Source organism: Pseudonaja textilis, chromosome 3, assembly GCF_049901715.1.
Source record: "Pseudonaja textilis isolate UNSWEBS1 chromosome 3, rPseTex1.2, whole genome shotgun sequence".
In the NCBI taxonomy this organism is placed as follows: domain Eukaryota; kingdom Metazoa; phylum Chordata; class Lepidosauria; order Squamata; family Elapidae; genus Pseudonaja; species Pseudonaja textilis.
In genome coordinates, this window is record NC_141992.1 from 37,773,146 (window position 1) to 37,794,683 (window position 21,538).

The 21,538-nt window shown below is 36.3% G+C and overlaps 1 protein-coding gene across 1 annotated transcript in view; it reads left to right on the forward strand.

The window, feature by feature from the left end:
* Positions 1–19,202, forward strand: part of PTPN22 (protein tyrosine phosphatase non-receptor type 22) — a 48,689-nt gene extending 29,487 nt beyond the window's left edge. Inside the window, exons 14-22 of the mRNA XM_026712922.2 lie at positions 893–1,572; positions 5,514–5,612; positions 5,728–5,858; positions 6,529–6,556; positions 6,981–7,067; positions 8,536–8,636; positions 9,426–9,456; positions 17,999–18,076; positions 19,074–19,202. Of these exons, the coding sequence (XP_026568707.1) occupies positions 893–1,572; positions 5,514–5,612; positions 5,728–5,858; positions 6,529–6,556; positions 6,981–7,067; positions 8,536–8,636; positions 9,426–9,456; positions 17,999–18,076; positions 19,074–19,138 (1,300 nt within the window). The 3' untranslated portion in view covers positions 19,139–19,202. The remainder of the gene's footprint in view (positions 1–892; positions 1,573–5,513; positions 5,613–5,727; positions 5,859–6,528; positions 6,557–6,980; positions 7,068–8,535; positions 8,637–9,425; positions 9,457–17,998; positions 18,077–19,073) is intronic.
* Positions 19,203–21,538: the final 2,336 nt, after the last annotated feature.

Here is a 21,538-nt window from a genome sequence, read left to right on the forward strand (position 1 = left end):
AATAAACTGATTCTGGGCCAATCATCCACCACTATGTAAGGTTTCCTTAGAGAAATGGCTAAACAGCATGCACATCAGTGGCTATTAGCTGTGGTTACTAAATGAAATCTTGAGAATATTGGTCTATTTGGGCATTTCTAGGCTGCCACTGTTTTCAGTCCTCAGTTCCTCAAAAGCAGATTAGTAATATGCTGAGAACCACATTCTTGTGGCTTAACCTCTAGGTCTAGGACTAGGGGAAGAGAAAGTAGCCAGGAATTCCTACCAATTAGAGAATGGACCACACATAAACTTTTCAGAATTAGTGCTTCAAGTGGAAAGTCCAATTTCATTCAGATATGCTCAGCCAGCAGTAAATCCACTTGATATCCACTGGAATCATGAGATCAGACATAACAACAACTAATTCTGAAAATAAAAGGTGGAAATGCTCTAAGACTTGCTAAATGGACTTGTTTAAGATAGGCAAGATTTTAAATTAGTTGGATTTTGTTCTGGATTTTCTTATGGGGAGGCATCACTTGGGGGCACTTGCACTCTGAAAAAAGGATCTTATTGTAAAGAATACAGGAGAAAAAAGAAATGGAATCAAGGCAAATCGAGGACAAAAAGTTAATGTTATTCAAATGCAATTCAAATGTATATTTAATGAAAACTAAATATAATTAATATGATTGCTCACCGTGCATTTAATTTCCTTTTTCCATATTAAAAAGTAAAGGCTGGCATTTAGCAGCCTTAAATTGGAAAGAAGTAAGTATTCTGGTAGAAAAATGCTAGAAGTATATTGAAGTGGTAGCAACAATGACAGATGTTCAGAATATGTAACATAAAACTTTTCCTTCACCTTGCCCATTTTGGAAAATCTTGAATTACATAATCTCTCTTGCAGTTCTGTACAAGAGCATCAGGAGAAATCTCGGTGTCCCAGTTGTGCTACACAAAGCTTAAACATCCTTGACCGAAACAGAGGTGGTGCTTCTTTGGTCAGGCCAGCAATTTCTGTTGGAGCATTGAACCCTACTGCTGGCAGAACCACAGAATGCGATTCTTGGTTGGCAAAACAGCCACTCCATAAACATCACAGCTTGGACTTCAGTTATTGTTTTTCGACTGATCCACTTCTCACTGTGAAAACGGATGATAAAACTGGGATCGGCTTAGATACCAAAGTGCACCCTACCCCGACCAAATCTACTCCTTTTCAACCAGTTTCACAGAAAACACTGCAGCCATTGACAAAAATGGATTCAGAATCTGGCCAGTGTGGAGGCTTTCAGCTTGATTCAAACCTTTCAAACAAGCTGACAAACAATGCTCGGCACTACAAGCTCAAGAATTTGTGCCACCAGCACTGTATATGGTCATCAGAAGACCCCTACTTTTCTTCTCTCTCATCAGAAGAACCATGCTCCCCAGCACGTCTCGAGTCTGCTTTCAGTCCTCTTAGAACAGTTCCTTCATCTTCTGCTCTGGCCTTTGCAGACCAGTCTTTGGAGAACTCAGAGACCAGCTACCCGTCGTTCAACCCTCCAGCCCAGGATTCTAGTCCTTTGGATGCAGTCTGCCACAGTAAGTTTAAGCAAGGTTGCAGCATTATTTCATTTTGGCCATATATATGCTGCTCAATTCCAAGAAACTCTGAGCATCTTATAAATTAAAAAAAAATTACAAAAGAATAAAAGTAACTGAACCCCTAAAGAAATAGCAATCACATTTCCTAAACCATAAATATACCAAGGGAAATAGTCTTAGCAGCAGTAATTGTTTGCTACAGGAAAAGAACTCACCATAGCATCAATTTCCAAAGGCTGTTTAGAATAGTTTTGACAGTTTTCTGAATGCTAAGAGGTTTGGTGCTAACCTGACTTCAGATGAAGCACTGCTTCAAAGGAGGGACAGATACAGAATAGACACATCCTCATGGTTCTCAGGGATTTCAGAGGATGCTGATAGTTGATAACCCTCCCTATTGGGTCTTACTGGATAGGCAAAAATGCCTGGGAGAAAATAGTTCCACATTTATCCAGGATCCAAGCCAATCAGAGTTGACAATCTGCACCTTGAATCACACCCAGTTGCAATTGGCAACTGGTGAAATTCTTGCAGTTGTAGTGTTACTTGGGCAAGTTGGGCGGTGCCATTAACTAGAGCCATTGTATTCTAGACCAGCTGTAGCTTCTGGATTATCTTCAAAGGTAGCAGATAATATGGGAGTTGTGCAAAAGTCTTCTTCAGGCTGGAGTCTTTTTCTCAACAGAACTCGCAGCTTCCAGATGTTGAGATAGCACCTTTGTTTGACTCAGGGTTGAGAACCCATCAATGTATCAGCCATAAATGATGGTACACCAATGTACCATCAGTTCTACTTCAGCAATATCTGGCCTGTAAATTATGAAATTTTAGCGACTAAATTTCCAAATTACAACTTAGCCTAGGTCAGCCCAGCCACAAGCTCTCCAATTTTGTGAGCAGCAGCTTTTTCAGTCCCAAACCTTTTGCATCTAAGATGTGTTGTTCTACTGAGCAATGGTCTCTTTCTTTGGTAGTGTTATTAGAAGCCAGGAAGATCCTGTTGATACAGCCTACCAGACTTATGACTGACAAAGTAAATTAATTGAATGAATTCTTACCCTAATTGAGAGGCAAGCAGATGATACCTGACCCTATGCCAGAAGATGACCTCTTCTTCCAGAGGCTTCATGTAGATGTTGAAGAGGAGGGTGAAAGAATAGCGCCTTTTGGTACTCCACAGAGGATCACTTTAGGACATGATCTTTCTCATGCTTTCATTACTGAGAAAAAGTGTAGCCCATAGAAGTGGCCCATTAGGATACGAGTGATTATATCCAAACATTTAACAAATAAGACAAGGAAGTGTTACCAACTGAGACATGGTGTACAGATTGGTTATATAAAATGAGGAGGCTTTGATATTGTATAGGTGATAAGCCTGTTCTTTCCTAATATATCTTTTATTTTTGAATTCTGAATGTGACGCAGAAAATGTTTAGGTTCCAGAGTTTACTTGATAGTCAAGAGATATTAGAACAATAGCAATAGCACTTAGACTTTACCGCTTCACAGCAATTTACAGCCCATTCTAAGTGGTTTACAGTTTCAGCATATTGTCCTCAATAATCTGGGTCCCCATTTTACTGACCTCGGAAGGATGGAAGGCTGAGTCAACCTTGAGCCAATGAGACTCGAACTGCTAAACTACTGGCAGCCGACGGTCAGCAGAAGTAGCCTGTAGTATTGCAGTCTAACCACTACACCATCATGCAGTGGTTAGAATGCAGTTAGAGGACACAATATTCAAGCCCCTGTTTTAAAATTAATTTTGATAAGCATAAATATTAGGAATCTAAGCGGAAAACTAATAATTTTTCTTCAGGGAAAATCTTTTTATTCAATGTATATATTGGCAATTTGTTAAAGCGTCATTTGTAATATGGCTGAGCACAATGAGCAAAACCATACATACCGTATTTACATATTTTATTATTGCCTTAGACCAAATTCATACATACATAAATATAACCATAGAAGAGATTACATATGATGGAACTTGGGTACACACATTAATCCAATCCCACCATAATATGATTAGACCCAAGTATTATATTGTTTATGTCAATTTTGGGGTCCTGTTAATAATAACAAAACCCCCTACAATAGATATAAAATTCATCAGGGTGACCTGGCACATTTGCTGCTAGAAACTTGTAATAGCCTTAGCAGAATATCAGACTAAAACCTGCAATGTAAGAGCACATGTTTGGAAACTTCTGACTAGTATCAATAAATGAATTGATTTTATTTGTGCAGCTGTTATGCCATAGCAAATTAATAAATTAGAGAATAATTAAAGGAACAAGGGAAAGGGAGAAATAAAAAAGAGCAAGTACTCCATTAAAAAAAGGACAATAACAAGCACAAAACATGCTTTCTCATGGCCTAAGTTACAGAAGCCAACCCAGACAAATTTCTGTTGACATTTGGCTGCAGACCAGGCAAAACTGGCTGAAGTCTTTACTATTTTTTCCTTTGAGTGATGACAACAGAAAACTGAATTGTAACGAAGGCTTGTTCTGCAAAAGAGAGCGCGTAGAATTCCACCCCCCCAGAATTCTGCAGAAATAAAACAGTGAAGCAAAAATTGAAATCCTTCATCACAATCTGCTCTATATGGCAAAAAGCAGATGATATAGATACATAATCCTTATGTATGAAAAAAAGTTTTGAGGTGTAAAGAAATGGAATAATTTTTCAGCAGATGTCTATTTGTAACAGTGTAGGTAGTTCTTCCATCTGAATTTTTAATACCCAGAACTAAGTGAGTTGAGATAAATTATTCCAGGAGAACTGGCTAATGATAATTCATATTCAATTTCTCCCTTGATTAATATTTAAGAAGGGTGCAAATGCAGGGCAAATTAAAGTCTACAAATTTTTCTGTTTCAAACGATTAGCTCTAGCGCCATCTAGTGGTCACAAAGGTATATTAAAATGCACAGGTAAACTGCTTTTATATTTTGGCAGCACTGTATATGCCTAACATTTTCATATTAGAAATTCAGATCAGAGGTGATATTCAGCAGGTTCTGACCAGTTCTGGAGAACCGGTAGCAGAAATTTTGAGTAGTTTGCAGAATCAGCAAATACTACCTCTGACTGGAGATTTTACAGTATCCTTCCCCTGCCACACCCACCAAACCCCGCCCACAGAACTGGTAGTAAAAAAATATGAATCCCACCATTGATTCAGATGTTTGAAAATGTGAACAGACTCCAATAAGTGTTTGGCATTTTAGAGACAATAAAGATTGCTGTTCAAAGTAAAAGCAGATATAGAGTGCTAGCTAGTAGCTTACTGATACTAGATATTTCCTAAATATAGATTTATAGATTTACCTATTGAATGAAATCAGATGATAATCATATTAACCGAATGGGCCTCAGAAATAGCAGCAATGAAAAGCCGTACAAAATGGAAGCAAGGGAGGAACTGTAGCTCAAGGAGGGATGTATGGTTTCTGTCCAGAAAGCTCAGTGTTCAGTTTCTGGCATGTCTAGTTTGAAAGAATACAAGGGCAGAGAGCCCTCTTCTTAGGATCCAGGGGGCAGTCAGAAGAGAACACTGATTTAGAACAGCATAGAGCCATATTTTTTTAACAATCAAACTTCTATAAACATGAACAGCTCTCGTACAATACATGATTCTCTTGTGAAGATTAACCATGGAGGACCGGCCCACTAGATAGAATTTGGTATTTGGTTTTAATAAATCAGTACTGAAATCAATTACTTTTGTAAAATAGAACAATCAGATCTATTCTAGAAAAATCTTGAAAACCACTAGACTCTAGAGGAAAGCAAGAACTTTGAATTTTTAGTGTTTTTTTTTTAATGCCATGTAGCGATCATTTAGATACTGCAGGCCAAATATGGCAGAACTTACTAAAAAGGAAGCCCTCTAATCTTCAGGGTTGTTTTTTTTTAAACTGCAGGTTCTCCCCAGCATGACGAAGATATTCCTCCTCCCCTGCCTGAGAGAACCCCTGAATCTTTTATTGTTCCTGGAGAAGAGAATGAGTTCCAGCAATTGGGTAAACACAACGTAGGCCCTTGGGGCTGTTTTGTTTATTGCTTGGAAACTTCTGCTATCTATAAAGTTATTTCAAAAATCAGTCAGTTTTAATTCCTGGTTTTTATTATTTACAGATAAACCTTTGTTAGCAGTTTCAGATGATCAGCTACCATCTAAAAACAACAAATCAAAAATCTCTACGGAATGGAGCAGCGTGTCTCAGCTGAGATTTTCTGATGACTCAGTAAGACTGAGACCCAATAAGGTAACTGGTTTAAACATATTCTGCAGCATCGTTCTACCAAACGCCTGACTTTGGTAGAATAAAGGCTACCTCTTTGATAAACTAGACTGCTATACGGCAGGTTCAGCAGGTTCTGACCAGTTCTGGAGAATCGGTAGCGGAAATTTTGAGTAGTTCAGAGAACTGGCAAATACCACCTCTGACTGGAGATTTTACAGTATCTTTCCCCTGCCATGCCCGCCAAGCCACGCCCACAGAGCCAGTAGTAAAAAAAATTGAATCCCACCATTGTTGCTATAAATATATAGATATCTGAATTCCAGGGGTTGAGACAAAAAGCAGGTTATATTCCCATTGAGTGAAGCAAGGAGTAGCAGGAATCTAGACCTGATGAGCAATTTCCAGGAATTATTCCAGCAGTTGCTCTTTCATATTTTCTGTCCCGAATGGTCTGAGACCTGAACTTCTGGAACTGGAATTAGAGAAGACGTTTGAAGGGGTGACTTTTTAGTGTTATCAGATTGAATTGCAGTGAATATGATTGCTTTAAATGTTTCTGTCCTTATCTGCCCATCACATGCTCATGTGTAAGGCAGTGCATTGGGAAACACCAAAATACTCAATAAAAATTAAATACAGTCCTACCAAGATGGGGTAAGATTAAGCATTGTCTCTTTTTGTTCATTTCCAGAATGGAAAGCTACAGAGGCCTAGATCAGGTACCTTTTCTCCTAATATTTTAATTAATATGTACAACCATTGTTCTTACTTGCTTTATAATGACTCAAAGTACATTTTAGTTTTACTCAAGCTACCCTTTATACCAATGTGTTACTTTATTGTAAACTATATAGTGAAGGTTTTTGTTACAGGTTACTACACAATATGCTAGTCGGGTACATACCTTGTTAGTTTCTGGTATAAAACAATATCTCAGGGCATATTTCACTGCATTAAAACACGCTCTGACTCTGCAGAATGTGAGTCCAGCCATAACATGTATAGAATTTTTAAATGTATAACTGGAATCTTGTTAAACGGTTGTGATTAATGCTGTTGATAGAGACATAAATGAATCACTGCAGAGCCTTAGGATTGTTAAATGTGAACTAGTTTAAATACATTCTTTTTGTATCATTACAGAGTTTCAGTGGAACCGATCTTCTTCACCCCCTACACCCCCACTTCCTGAGAGAACTCCTGAATCATTTCTTCTTGCAGATGAGGAGCGTAAGTCCCACAGATTTTTGTCATCTTATAATAGTTTTAGATATGTAGGGCTTTTACTTAAAATGTCCTCAGTTTAGAAGGAGAAATTAAAGCAATTTTGAGAAGATCCAGTTGATAGAAAGAGGTCAGTTGGTAGAAGGTATTTACAACAGCAGATGGTAAAGAGAATTCAATAGCTGCTTATAAAAATGATACCCGGATCCAGATCTTTCTAGCTATTTTTTGCATTGTGTTCTTCCAATATTATTAGATGAAGTACTAAATGAATAGAAGCTTTTGGGGTTCTTCAGATATGTTGGACTGTAGCCTAGTGTTTGCTTAAGAAAGTTAGTTGACATCCATTTTGCTTCATTCTTGTTTATTTATTTTATTTTATTTATTTATTTTTGTCAATTGCTTACAAGATAATAGGTATAAGTAAAAACATAGTTATGAATATATGGATACATATAAGAAAAATAAAAATAAAAGAAGCAATAGGACAGGGACGGTAGGCACGTTGGTGCGCTTATGCACGCCCCCTACAGACCTCTTAGGAAAGGGGTGAGGTCAATAGTAGACAGTCTAAGGTTAAAGTTTTTGGGGTTTGGGGAAGAAACCACAGAGTCAGGTAGAGTATTCCAGACATTGACCACTCTGTTGCTGAAGTTATATTTCGAGCGACCGTCCTGAAGCCGTCCCGAAGCCCATCGACAAAGGTACAAAGGAGAAGTTGAAGGTGGCGGGGAGAAGCGGGGAACAGCTGGCTGGCCGGTCACTCGGCTCACCTTGCCATACGTGCTGATGCCGGTACCGGGCCACGGATCATTTTGTGATGCCGGTACCGGGCCGTGGCACAAAAAAGGTTGGGGGCCACTGTTCTACAGTATTGCATCCAGAGAATAAAAATTGCCAATCAAAGGATGAGAGATCATTGTTTATAAGATCATAGTTGACTTTTGAAGTTATAACTGGGGATTGTGTAAAATATATACTGATTCCAAAGCCTGGTAACATGCAATGTGACTTCAGCAATAAAATCTTACTTTTAAATATTGGAACTGATTTATGTGCAAATTGTTTTTTCTATTCAAATGAAACCATCCACGTGTATGATCATGTCCTGAAATTTCAATGTGATTCTAGCAATATAGAAAATCAATCAGAGCTATTTTTTATACTTGTGGCAAAGCAGCTGCTATGGTACATATTAGATTACAGTTTGGTAGACAGTTTTACATTTGACTCTTAGGGTGATTTCCATCCTAACCTACTTTTAAAAATACATCTATTAATGCCTCTGCTGAGAGATGGATTTAAGTTTTTTTTATTTTTCACAAACAAATTGACTGTATTCCTGTAATTTTAGGTCCTACGGGATTTTTTTGTCAGTAAAATTGGTTTAATAATGTTTTGTTCACACATACTTTTTTAATATTAAGGAGAGTTTTTCCGGTGTGTCTTTTTTTGACACTGTTTCTTTTTATAGCTTGTCTGTCTGTTACGAACAATGCAGCGAACCTTGGAGACCTTCAGATTAAATTGGCAAAGGAGACGACAAAAGAGGCAAGCCACTTCAGAAGGAGCAAGGTAAGGGAAGCAGAGCTGGTGATATGCATCATTAATTTAGAAACAGAAAAGCAGGGTTTTTTTCGCTCATCCCTTACACATAATCTAAATATAGAAATATCAGTTGTGCAAAAGACCAGATGTTTTTACACAATGCCACATTTCTTTTGGTTAGAGAAACTTCATTTATCCAGGGTTTAAGCAAGTGGTTTTTCTCACTGGAAAAACATCATCTTTTTGACCCAACTAGGATTTCTTTTATGACCATGTTTATTGGATTGGGTGTGATTACAAAGTAAGTTCTGAAAGCATTTACGGTATAGGTTAACAACTGCAATATCACTTGCAGTGATTGATAGTTCTCATCTATATCCTCATGCAGTTGCATGCCCTGTCTTAGAGACAACAATTCTTCACTTAAAGTGAGTTGTATTGTGTTTATTTTTATATCATTAATAAATATTGAGCAATTGCTTCATCTTCTTTTATACTTTTATGCATGCATGAGTGTTCAAAATAAAGAAACCAACATCTGTTTCTTGCCAATCTTTCTTTTAAATAGGACAACCCTGTGTAGAGCATATTACAGTAATCTTATCCAGAAGGCTCTACTCTCAAAAAAATTGGCATATTGATCATTCATAGCATTGGGTGTGCTCTAAGAAAGAAAGAAAAGTAGTATACTGTATTTCATACTCACTTTTCTTTCCATATCTACACTGTTAGAACTCTATTCCCAAGTGTTAATGATCTGTAGTACTTAATGCTTTCTTAATACCAACAGAAGACTTTCTCTCTCTCTCTTTACAGAGTTTGAAAATTTTACGAAATGTGAAAAACAGTAAGTATCTTGAAGAAACAAACAATTAGAAATATACTTATATCCTTACAAGTATAGAGGATAGCGAATAATTTACTGGATTAATAAAAAAAACAACTATCAAATCCCATTGTCTTTCAATGAGACAAAAGATACTGAAGGATTTCAGAAACAACAATTAATTTATGCATTGGATAAAGGCTTAAAAGGTAAACTATTAACATGTAATACTTTGTTTTCCCATTCTATTTTAAATATATAGAAAATAGCCAGCAATTATCCAGTGAAATTTAACTTAAAAGCAGTGTAAATTTCCCATCCAGCCCTTAAAAAATTAACATTTACAGTATGAATTGGGGCCATTTCAGTAAACACATACACATTCTAGCTGACAGATTCATTAGATCTATCTGAGAAAGCACCTTTGGCATTAATTCATACATTTAAGAGTGCTGATGCCAAAGTTTTGCTCTATGTATTTGATAATGCAGGCTTCTTCCTACATTTCCCTTGACCAACCCACAATTAATTTCTAAGGTGGTTTTACCTTCTTGCTGCCAAGAGTAATACTGTTACTCTTCTTGGAGATATTAGCAATAGACTTATATACTGCTTCACAGTGCTTTTATAGCCCTCTCAAAGCAGTTTACAGAATCAGCATATTGCCCCCAACAATCTGGGTCCTCATTTTACTCACCTCAGAAGGATGGAAGGCTGAATCAATGTTGAGCTCGGGATTCAATCTGCCAAATTGCAGGCAACTGACAGGCAGCAGAAGTAGCCTGAATTACTGCACTCTAACCACTGCGCCACTGAGGCTTTTTGCTAATTGTTTGCTGCTGCAATGAGACGTAGGCAAAAAACAAAACAGTACATTGAAGTCTGACAAGAAGAAGATGACCATCTTGGAAAGCCTGGCCCAGGACCAAAAGAATTAATGAAATGAAATAAGCGGAATAATACCAAAACCACTAGATTGCTAAAGAGAAAGAAGTCTGTCAGAAGTTTCTGGGATCAGTGGGCAATTGTTTCAGATCAAATAGCAGTTAAGAGTTGACAAGATGTACTTGTAAACCAATCAAATGTCATCCTGTTAGCCATTAGATCCTCCAGAAAGGAAGACATATAAAACTAATTGGCTTTAATGTTTTTTTTTATATCTTGTTCAATTAAATTCAGCTTATGTTTAGCTAATATCAATTGGTTTTGTATTCCTTGGATCTTAGGGGTTTTTTGTAATTGTATTTCTAAGACTTTGATTTGTTGTTGTAATATGTTTTGTCGGGCATAAGTTCTCTTGTTTCTCATAGCATTATAGGAAATTGTTGTACCTCTTATAATTGCTTCCATAGTATTCCAAATATTCTGTTTTGAAGTTGTTTCATTATTATCTTTTAGGAAATAGTTTAGCTCCTCTTTCAGCTTATTAATATACTCTTCTTCATTTACTATTTGGGTATTTAGTGTCCATCTTTTTTTTATTCCTCTCCTGTCTCTCCAAATTAGCTGTATTGGGTTGTGGTCAGCCCATTCATTTGGTAGGATTTTAATTTCTTTTATTTCATTAGCCAAATCCAAATCCATCCAAGCCATATCTATTCTAGTCCAAGTCTTATGTGGATTGGAATAGTATGTAAATTGTTTCTCTTCAAAGTTCTGTTCCCTCCATAAATCTTTTAAATTTAACTCTTTCATCATTTCCTTACATGCCGAAGAAAGTTCCCTTTTCCCCTTCTTGTTTTTTCCCATATTACTATGGTCTTTTTGGTAGTCTGCAATGGAGTTAAAATCGCCAATCAAGCAAATGTTCCTTTTTTCGAAGCCTACTATTTTTTGGTGGAGGTGTTTAAAAAATTTCCCTTGGTCTTCATTTGGGGCATAGATTGCTACAAGTAAAAATGTGATGTGGTTTATCCAAACTTGTATAACCAGAGTTCTTCCTTCGGGATCTGACCAGGTTAATTCTGCCTTTACATCTTGTTTTACGTAAATTGCAATTCCATTTTTCTTGTGTTTATCGGCCGGTGCCATAAAAAGTTTCCCTAATTTGGGACAAATTAGATGTCTTTCATCATTTTTCGAAATATGTGTTTCTTGAATACATATTATATCTGTGTTATGTCGAATAAGTTTTGAAAATATCCTTTTTCTTTTTGATATTGAATTTAATCCATTTATATTGATGGAGAGCAACTTCTTCCCCTCCACCATTTATCTACGTCTGCTTAGATTTTTGCCTAGTAATAATTCGATTCTCTTCTTGTTGTTGTTGTGGGATTTGCTCTTCTCTCCCAGGTTGTGGTTTATCACTTCCTGAAATTGGAGAAAGTCATTCCCTTTGGGTTCTGTGATGATATCGGTCCTCCTGTGGTCTCCTTTTAAGTTCTTCTTTAGTGGATTGACCATTCGTATCCATGAGCTGTTGATAAAAGTCTTGGGCCTGTTCTATCGATTCTATTTTGATTTTCCTCTCTTTCCACGTAATTAACATCCCTTCCGGGATTAACCATTTAAATTGGATTCCTTTTTTATTTAAATCATTAGCTAGAAATTTATAATCTTGTCTTATCATCCTCACTTTCTTTGGAATTTGTTTTAAAATCATAATTTCTCTGCCTTTATATGATATCGTTTCCTCCCTAGACCTTTTCCAAATTAAATCTCTCAGACATCTCCTAGAGAAGTGGATATGGATTTCTCTTGGGCAGTTGTTGCGTCTGGCATAGCTTGTGCTAACCCTATATACCTCATCAAACTCTTTAATTAGGTCATCTTTTTCTTTTCCTAACCATTCAGCCAATATTTCTGCCATCAAATGTTCCAATTCTTCATTTTTTTGCTTCAGCCACATTCTGGAACCTTAAATACGCCATTGCTTTGTCCATCTCGAGGTGAACCAGTGAGTCTTCCATTTCTCTAAGTACATTTTTAAATTCCTCATCCATCCTTTCAAAGTTAGTCTCCATGTGTGTTGTTCTACTCTCTATATCTTTTATTTTCACTTCATTTTTCTCCATGGCCTGCTGTAGAGACCCTATCTTACCCTCCACCTTCGATATATCCGCTTTCATTTCAGCCTTCAGTTTCCCCGTCTCATCTTTCAATTCGCTTATATCTGCTCTAGTTTCATTGTGATTTTTAATCATCATTTCTTGCATTTTAGATATAGCTTCCTGCAAGGATAATAAGGAAGTTTGTATATTAACGTTGGGGACATTAGGCTGCTTTTCCCCCGTTAAGGACTCCTCAATAGTTTTTTGAGTTGTTGGTGGGGTGGGTGTCAACGTAGTCGATAGGGTCGGGGTAGCCTTCCTTCCTGTTTTTAAGGCCATAGTTGTGGATGTCATCTCTCTAAGTATTTGTTTTTGTTGATGCACAATTTTAGATATATTATTCCAAATCACCATTCAGTGTTTGGGTCTTGTATTTGAAAGTCTATTCATGTATTTCAATTTAATATCTCACTCCACAGTCTTTTCCCCTATATCATAAATAGATATCTACTACAGTATTCTAGTCTATGTAATAAGAAAATTGGTCAGCAATAGTACATCAATTAACACTTTAAGGAATTAATCTTAAATGTCTTAAGTAGTCTAAATAATTTATAAATAGTTTATATCAACAGAGTTTATCCCTCTTTATTATTAATACTTACAACAGTAATCTCTTAACTCTATAATAATAGTATACCCCCTTTCCCCCCCCCCCCAAATAAGTAGAATTATGTAAGCTATTTAGGAGATACAATAGGGAGGCAGGGGACAAAACAATAAGAGAAAGGGTAGGAGACAGCTTACCACAGCTTCAGAGAATCAACAAACAAAAAGCAAGGAAGTCATCTTAAGGAGAAAGTAGTGCCAAGCTAGTAATATTAAGTAGTACCACATAATAAAGAAAGCAAGTTGGGTGAGCTAAAAGTCCATCTTCCAGCTAGAGGATTCTTTTCAGCATTCCAATCAGCAAATGGTGTAATGTGCTGACTAATCTGCAGTCCCAAAACCGTCTTTCCCAGCCTTCTGTTTGTCTCTGCCTTCTTCCTCTTGCTTCTTCTTCTTTCTTTGCTTTCCAACTTTTAAATCAACATACAAATCTTCCAAAGTCCAATATAATGCCCTGTTTGTCTTCTCCACAATATTAAATAGATGTGATAGTCGTGTTGTGCTCAGATCTGAGGATTCATCAGACTCGATCAATGCCAATATTCTTTCACCTCCGTCGCCTCCCTTTTCTCAAGTAAAGTCAAAAAGAAAGGTCCAAAAATCAGATGAAGCCCCTCACCAATTCCGGACCTCCGATCTCCTGGTTTTAGCAATCTCCCTCTTTCCCCAGAGCTTCCCTTTCACAGGGTAAAATCTGCGCTTTCACTTTTGTGCTTAGGCTTTTCCGCTCTCCATTATAGTCCTTTCATTTTCCCAACTGCTTTTCTGGCCGCTTTCCGCCCGACTTCTGAAAGGTGCTAATCACAACCAGGAGAGAAGAATTTACGCTGTCATTCTTCTGTCATTCTGCATCTTCAGTCTTCAAAGGTTCCAAGTTATAAACCGTTTCTCTGTTCCTGTTACTCTCGACCTTGCAGGCTGTCACTGCTTTGCTTATTCACTCAAGTGGCAGACCGGACTTGAAGCCACCATAGAATGACAAGTTACTCTTTTGCACTGGGCTCGGGAGCTTCCCTCTTCGCTGTCGGGGGGTTGCCTTCCCCACTCTGCCGCTCGAGGTTCTCTATGTTGACACGAACCTCTCCGGGGTTCGTGTATCCCTGGGGGATCGCTCCTGGTGCCAGAAAAGGTGTTCAAAGACTGCAACAGTCTTCTTCACCTCCGTTCGCCCTGTCCTGCCACCGGAAGCTTTTTAGAAATTAGAAGTTAGTTTGAGAAGGTCCAAACAAAATTATTTTGAACACGCTAATAAACCAGGAAGATGGCTATCTTATAAACTTAAAAAAGAAAAAGAAAAGAGACTGATACACCAACTAATAGACGAGAAAGGCATACCACAACATGAGATTGAGAAGAAAAAAGATATTATATTAAACTATTTTCAAAGATTATATAAAAAAGAAGAAATCAATGAAGACAAAATAAGAACTTATCTGGAGAATACAAATGATAAAACAATAGGGGAAGGAGAGAAAGAATTATTAAATAAGGATATTACATGGTCTGAGTTGAAATCTGCAATGGAGAACCAAAGTAATAATAAATCCCCTGGTCCAGATGGGATTCCAGTAGAATTGTACAAAGCTACAATAGAGTTAGTAGGGCCACTGATGCTGGAAGTGTTTAACGAAGTACTTTTGGCAGCCAAAATGCCAGACTCATGGAGGGGGGCGTTGATTTCGTTAATTCCGAAGGAGGATGTAGATGCCAGATATATCAACAATTATAGACCAATTTCACTTTTAAACGCTGATTATAAATTATTTACTTCAATTATAGTGAATAGAGTAAAACAAGTTTTAAATTTATACATTCATGAAGACCAAAATGGTTTCCTTCCATCCCGCCAAATCAAAAATAATCTAAGAACCGTTATTGACGTCTTAGAATATTATGAAGTTCATCCAGAGAAACAATTTGCACTCATGTTTTTAGATGTGGAGAAAGCATTTGATAATCTACATTGGCACTTTTTAATACAAAAAATCTATAACATGAGTCTGGGCACTAAATTCGAGAACATTATCACAACAATATACAACACCCAACAGGCCAACATACTAATTAATGGTGAACAAACAGGCCCATTAAACATTGAAAAGGGCGTTAGACAGGGTTGCCCGCTCTCACCCCTCCTATTTATACTTGCTTTAGAATCACTGTTAATGCGGATAAGACAAAACTCTGAAATCCAAGGAGTAAGGGTCAAAGCAGAGGAATATAAACTACAGGCGTTTGCAGACAATATGGTTTTCTTCCTAGAGGAACCCATGGAAAAAGGACATAACCTAATAAAAGAACTAGAACAATTTGGTTCAGCAGCAGGATTAAAGATCAACAGAAATAAGACAAAATTAATGACTAAAAATCTAACAGAGAATCAGAGGAAAGAATTAGAAAAAACCATAGGGATACAGGCAACAAAAAAGGTCAAATATTTAGGCATATGGTTAACACCACATAGTAAGTCGCTCAAAGAGAATAATTATGATAAACTATTACAGCAAATTAAGAAAGACCTAGAATCCTGGAATAAGATGCAACTTTCTCTACTGGGCAGGATTGCCACGATTAAAATGAACATCTTACCAAAATTCCTTTACTTATTCCAGACAATCCCAATTAAATTACCCAAAAGTTTTTTTTGAAGATATAAATAAGGTAACACTTAAATTTATTTGGCAAGGGAAAAAAGCTAGAATCAGTATTAAGGCTTTACAAGATGCAAAAAGTAGAGGGGGGCTAGCGCTCCCAAATTGGGAATTATATTATTGGGCAGCCAACTTATTATGGTTAAAAGACTGGGTTAATTTACTCAACAAAAGAACTTTAGCCTTAGAAGTGCACGATCTTCAGAAAGGGTGGCACGCATTTCTATGGGAAGTGGGGAAAACTAAACAGTCGTATTTTCATAGACACCTTATTAGAGACTCATTATTAACTAATTGGAAAAAAATATGCAAAAAACATTATTTAAAAATTCCGATTTGGCTTTCAACAATGGAGGCAATGGTTCATCCCAACAATTTGGATATAACAAAAACGACTAAATATAAAGATTTATTAGACCCCCTAGGAAAATTAAGAACTCGACAGGATTTACAGGAACAGGGATTTAAAATTGACCAGTGGTTATATATACAAATCCATAGCAGATACAAACAAGATATCAAAGAGTTTGGAATCTATAGCAAATTACAATATTTAGATAAAATCTTATTAGGATCAAATAAAAAGAATACCTCCAAATTTTATAAATATTTATTGGAGGTAGAATTAGAGCAAGAGATAGTGAAAGGGAACATGATAACGTGGAGTAGGAATATTGGAAGAAGCATTACATTAACAGAATGGGAAAAGATCTGGAATAGAAACATTAAGATTATGAAATCGGCGGCGTACAAAGAAAATATGTATAAAATGTTATATAGATGGCACTTACCCCCTTCGAGGTTGGCGAAGATGAACCCTAACATGAGCTCAAGGTGTTGGAAATGCAAAAGCACTGAAGGAACATTTTTCCACACGTGGTGGTCTTGTAAAACTACCCAAAAATTTTGGCAAAAAATCAGAAAATGGTTGGAGGAAATAACTAAAGAACAAATAGACTATAAACCAGAGTTCTTCCTGTTAGGGATCTCTGATAGGTATTTATCCAAAAAGACAAAATATGTAATAATCCATATTCTAACTGCGGCTAGATTAGCATTTGCTCAATGTTGGAAATCACCTCATACACCTTCAGAGCAAATGGTTATTCAGAAAATTTGTGAGTGTGCTGAAATAGATAAACTAATGATAGCGTTAAAAAACAAAGAGTCCTCAACATTTTACGACAACTGGGACTCATGGTATAATTGGCTTACACAGAGACAAATTATGTAAATGATAAAAAGTAACTTAAACATAATGGAAAAGAGGAGTAGATTGGATATGATGAAGAGAAACGATCCTTACAGACTGTCACAAAAAGATATTATTCGTTTTTAATTGTATTTTCTACCCTATTCTCCCTGCCCTTCCCTTCCCCTCTCTCCCTCTATATCTTTTCTCTTCCCCCCAGCTGGCCTTTATCCGGTGTGTTAGACCGGGTGTTTTCCTTCTTTCCCCCTAGCCGTTTTCTTTCTATTTTGTAAATGTATTGTCGATGTGTTTTTAAATTGTAAATTCAATAAAATCTATTTTTAAAAAATGTTGTTTAAGTGACAAAAACTTCCTGGATTCCATAGTTGTTCTATTATCTTTAATTATTAATAAATTTGGGGCTGAGTATGGCCACATAAGTAGATATTTTAAAAGGATATAAAAATGAGCCATACATACCAATAATATGTTATTAACAAAATCCACAAATCCTGTTCCAGTCAGTGGCAGCTGAAATGTTCTAAAGCACCTTTCCCCAATTCGATGAGCTCCAACACATCCACAAAGAGCCAGATTTGAGAAAACATCCTACAGGTTGATATTTTAGGTTTACTGGAAAAAATTCTATAACAAATTATTCTGTAGTATTTCTTAAGAGGTTCATCCAATTACATGGGGGAACTTTTTCTGTGGATCTTCAAAAGACCCATCTGGATCTTATATCCCCCAGTTTATGATAAAAGCCACAGGTCCACTTTCTTCTGTCATGTAAACTTTTACATAATTACAAAGGCATATCATTATGAAATAAGCAATTCTTAATGGCCAGAACATCAAAAGAGCACTAGTACCAGTATTAGAATATTGGCTTAAAATATAGCATTCATAATGAGTGGTACGTTTAATGGATATTCTTTTATCTTTCCTATTCCAATTTAAGCAAGACTTCCCTTACATCAAGAATCACATTATAGTGCATGAAATCTGTTTTTGTCACACTTAACTATGACTTACTGAAGATATTTTTGAATTTTTAGGTATTTGGAATCCACCTTCTCTAGTAAGAGCTCCGGAACATAATCAGTCAAATCATCACAGCTCTATTCTGAGTTTTGGTATGCATTTAAAAAAAAAAGCTTCAATGTTCAATTTACTATGAAGGTAACCCATAGAATATTGAAGTCCAAAATTAGAATACTACCTATCCTGTTTTCTTGCATTCTCTAAATTATTACTACAACTTTCCAGTTGATAGTGTGTAATGCTATCACTAATATTTCTCATCCTACCATATGCAGCATCATATGCATATACATAAAGAATGAAAAGCATGGCCAGAATCCTTTTTACATTTATTAAATATGGTAAGATGTTGGCTTATATTTTTTAATTCTTATCTTAACTGGTGCCAACAGTTTTATTTCTTCGCTAGATAGTTTTCTAAAATAATATAAAGTGATTGAAAATACCTAGGATTAAATTGAAATGTGAAAATACATGTTGACAACTAGGGGAAAATGGCACTGACATGTTGACAGGAAGAAGGAAAAAAATCCTTTCTGAAAATAGTTCAAAATTCTTCCATATTTGCCCAAGAAGATCCAATTTCTAGTCATCCTTAGCCATAGAAAGCCAGTGGGTGACTTTGAGCCAATCACTTTACCACACCATCTACCTCACAGCATTGTTGTTGTGGAGAAAAATAGGTAGCAGTTACCTCTGCTCCTAAATAAAAGAAAAAAATCATTCAACTCTCAGCTACTTTACTAGAAATAATTATAGATATAAAACAATTTAATCAATTGTTAGCACCAACCCATACTACCATATGCAATATTATTGCTACATTTAAGCATTTTAAATGTATTTATCTGTACTTATACATTTATTGCTTAGCTTCAATTTTAAAAAATACTTGATTGCTTTATGATGAACAATACATTTATTACTGCAGTTGTCAAAGTATTTGTTTGGAATAGCTGCACTCTTTCTCCCATAGCTTCTGTCAGTGACAGGCCTACCCAGTAAATTTTTGCTTCAGATTCACTGAAGATTTAATTTATTTATATAAAATATGATAGTAGTGCTTAACAGTTTTATTTTTTGTCACAGGCTTTGCAAACCGATTTTCCAAACCAAAAGGACCAAGAGATCCACCACCAAATTGGAATATTTAGTAGACTTGCCTTGCTGATGTTTCTCCTGTTTGTTTCCAATAAACAGCACCGTTTTGAACAAAAAGACTTTTATTACAGTATTTAGTCTTGTATGCTGTATGTTCTTAGTAAAATTGATAATCAAATAATCTCACCTGTCCATCTGATTTGGATTGCATGTCATTGTGAGGAAATGGAATCAGAGAACTTTTGAGCTATTTCCAATATTTGTTTCGATCAGACAACATCAGGTAAAATTGTTGAACAAACAGCATATTGAAATGAACAAAAAATAAATACCAAGGTTCAAGTAACCATAGTATCTTATGGTGTTATCTTAAATCCGCTGCTATAGAAATATAAATTGTGTTGCTCTTCAAGAATGGCACCTGGTTTTTAGTAGAAAGGCATGTCATTTGCCATTTATATATTCTGGGCCTATGCCTGTCATGGAGATATGACTTCAGCTTCCCTTGCTTTTGAAACAGATAAGAGATTGGCAAGGCATCTGACTATAATAACTGTTATTTATCAGGAAGGGTACTAGGCAGCTGGTGGACATTTCAGCAGACTTTCAAAATTGATATCAAGTGATTTCTTGTGAGTTAAAATAGGAGCTTCACATTTTGAAGTGCTAGAGCCAGAGGTGGTATTCAGCAGATTCTGAGCAGTTCTGGAGAACCAGTAGCAGAAATTTTGAGTAATTTGGAGAACCGGCCAATACTACCTCTGACTGGCCCCACCCCCATCTATTCTCTGAATCCCAGCTGATTGGCTGGGTCTTCTTTTGTTGCCCTGCACAGGAGAACGGAGCTGGAAAGCAGGTCAGTGGGGTGGGAAGGTAATGGAGATTTTGCAGTATCATTCCCCTGCCACACCCACCAAACCACGCCACCAAACCACACCTACCAAGCCATGCCCAGAGAACTGGTAATAAAAAAAATTTGAATCCCACCACGGACTAGAGCGCTTCTTCAACAGCAAAGACCAAAGTTTGGGTTGCCCTCTATTCACTCATTTTATTTTCAAGCATATTTTGTAGTGTGTCAGATCAAAATACTTGTTTTGATTGTGAGTTCCATTTTGATTTTAGAGACCAATTACTATTTGAAGATTAAATAACTTCTCAAAATAGCACTGTTTATTCTGTAGGCTAAACAATTAGCATGGTTATTTACAGCTATACGACTGTATAGTTATGCATTCAAATTTGACATAATCTACAATAGTTGAGTAACTACCCTATAAGAGTTATAGTACTTAGAGATTATCTTATGTATGGTTTAGCAATTCACATAAATGCTATCAAGTAACAACCAGAAAAGTCATACATCTGAAAAAGAATGAAACAACATCAGAAACAATACCAAAAACAGTTTGTCATTTTCTACCTACCATTCCCCCACCCCATGTCTATATCAAAATTCTTTTAGATCTACAGGGAGATTGCCTAATTTCTTTTTCAATAATAATGTATTTTAGGTAATTAATATTTAATTTCTCTAAAGTATTTTATGTAGTGAGATGTGGAATCTTTCTTATACCCTTCATATAAAAAAGGCACTGAGCTGTAGCTACTGTATGTGAACCAAGACAATTGACCTATTTGCAATTTGATTTCTTCTTTCTTATGTAGTGTTTTATTATTGTAACAACATCTTTAAAAGGCCACAGTCTCTCCATTAATTGAACTGGACAAGGATGCTTTCATCCAAATTAAAATCAGATTTAACTGGAGCATGGTCTGAAATTCCTATGGTACAATTTCTACTCGCTATAGTCAGTTCAAGAAGTTTTAAAACCCCAAAGATAATCTATCTTTGGATAAGAAGAGTGCCTACCTGAATAATATGTAAATCTTACTGTTGAGGCATTTATCATTTTTCAAATATCACTCACTCCATTCATTTCCATTAATTTCTGCAGTTTTTAGGTATAGTCTTTTAATTTCATGAGAAACCAAATTTAGGCATTTGGCAGCACCTTTTCCAATTAACAAATTTTATTAAAAGCATAAGCTTTTATGAGCTGCTGTTCAATTTATCAGATGCATAGAATGACTTGTATTGGGGGTGGGGTGGGGAAGCAGGTTGGTTGTGTAGTGCAGGTTATACAAATCTCTTCTCGTCCCATCTGTTTAAATTACAATCAAGCCACATTACTTGCCTGATTTTTTTGTCACTGCAGACTAGCAGAGTTTTCCTGCTACATTGTTATCCCACATGTATTTGCATCAGTATTGTACTGGGATTACATGTATCAGCCTGATCGAGTAGTGTTGTTTTTCCCTTTATGAAATATGTGTAGTCTTTTAAGAATGCATTTTGAAGTTCAAATGCTCTGGATCTGGCTGGAAAAGTAACTTCATTTTGGAAAGTTTTTAAGAAAGCAGAATAAATTTCCACCAGAGGCCTGCTTAAA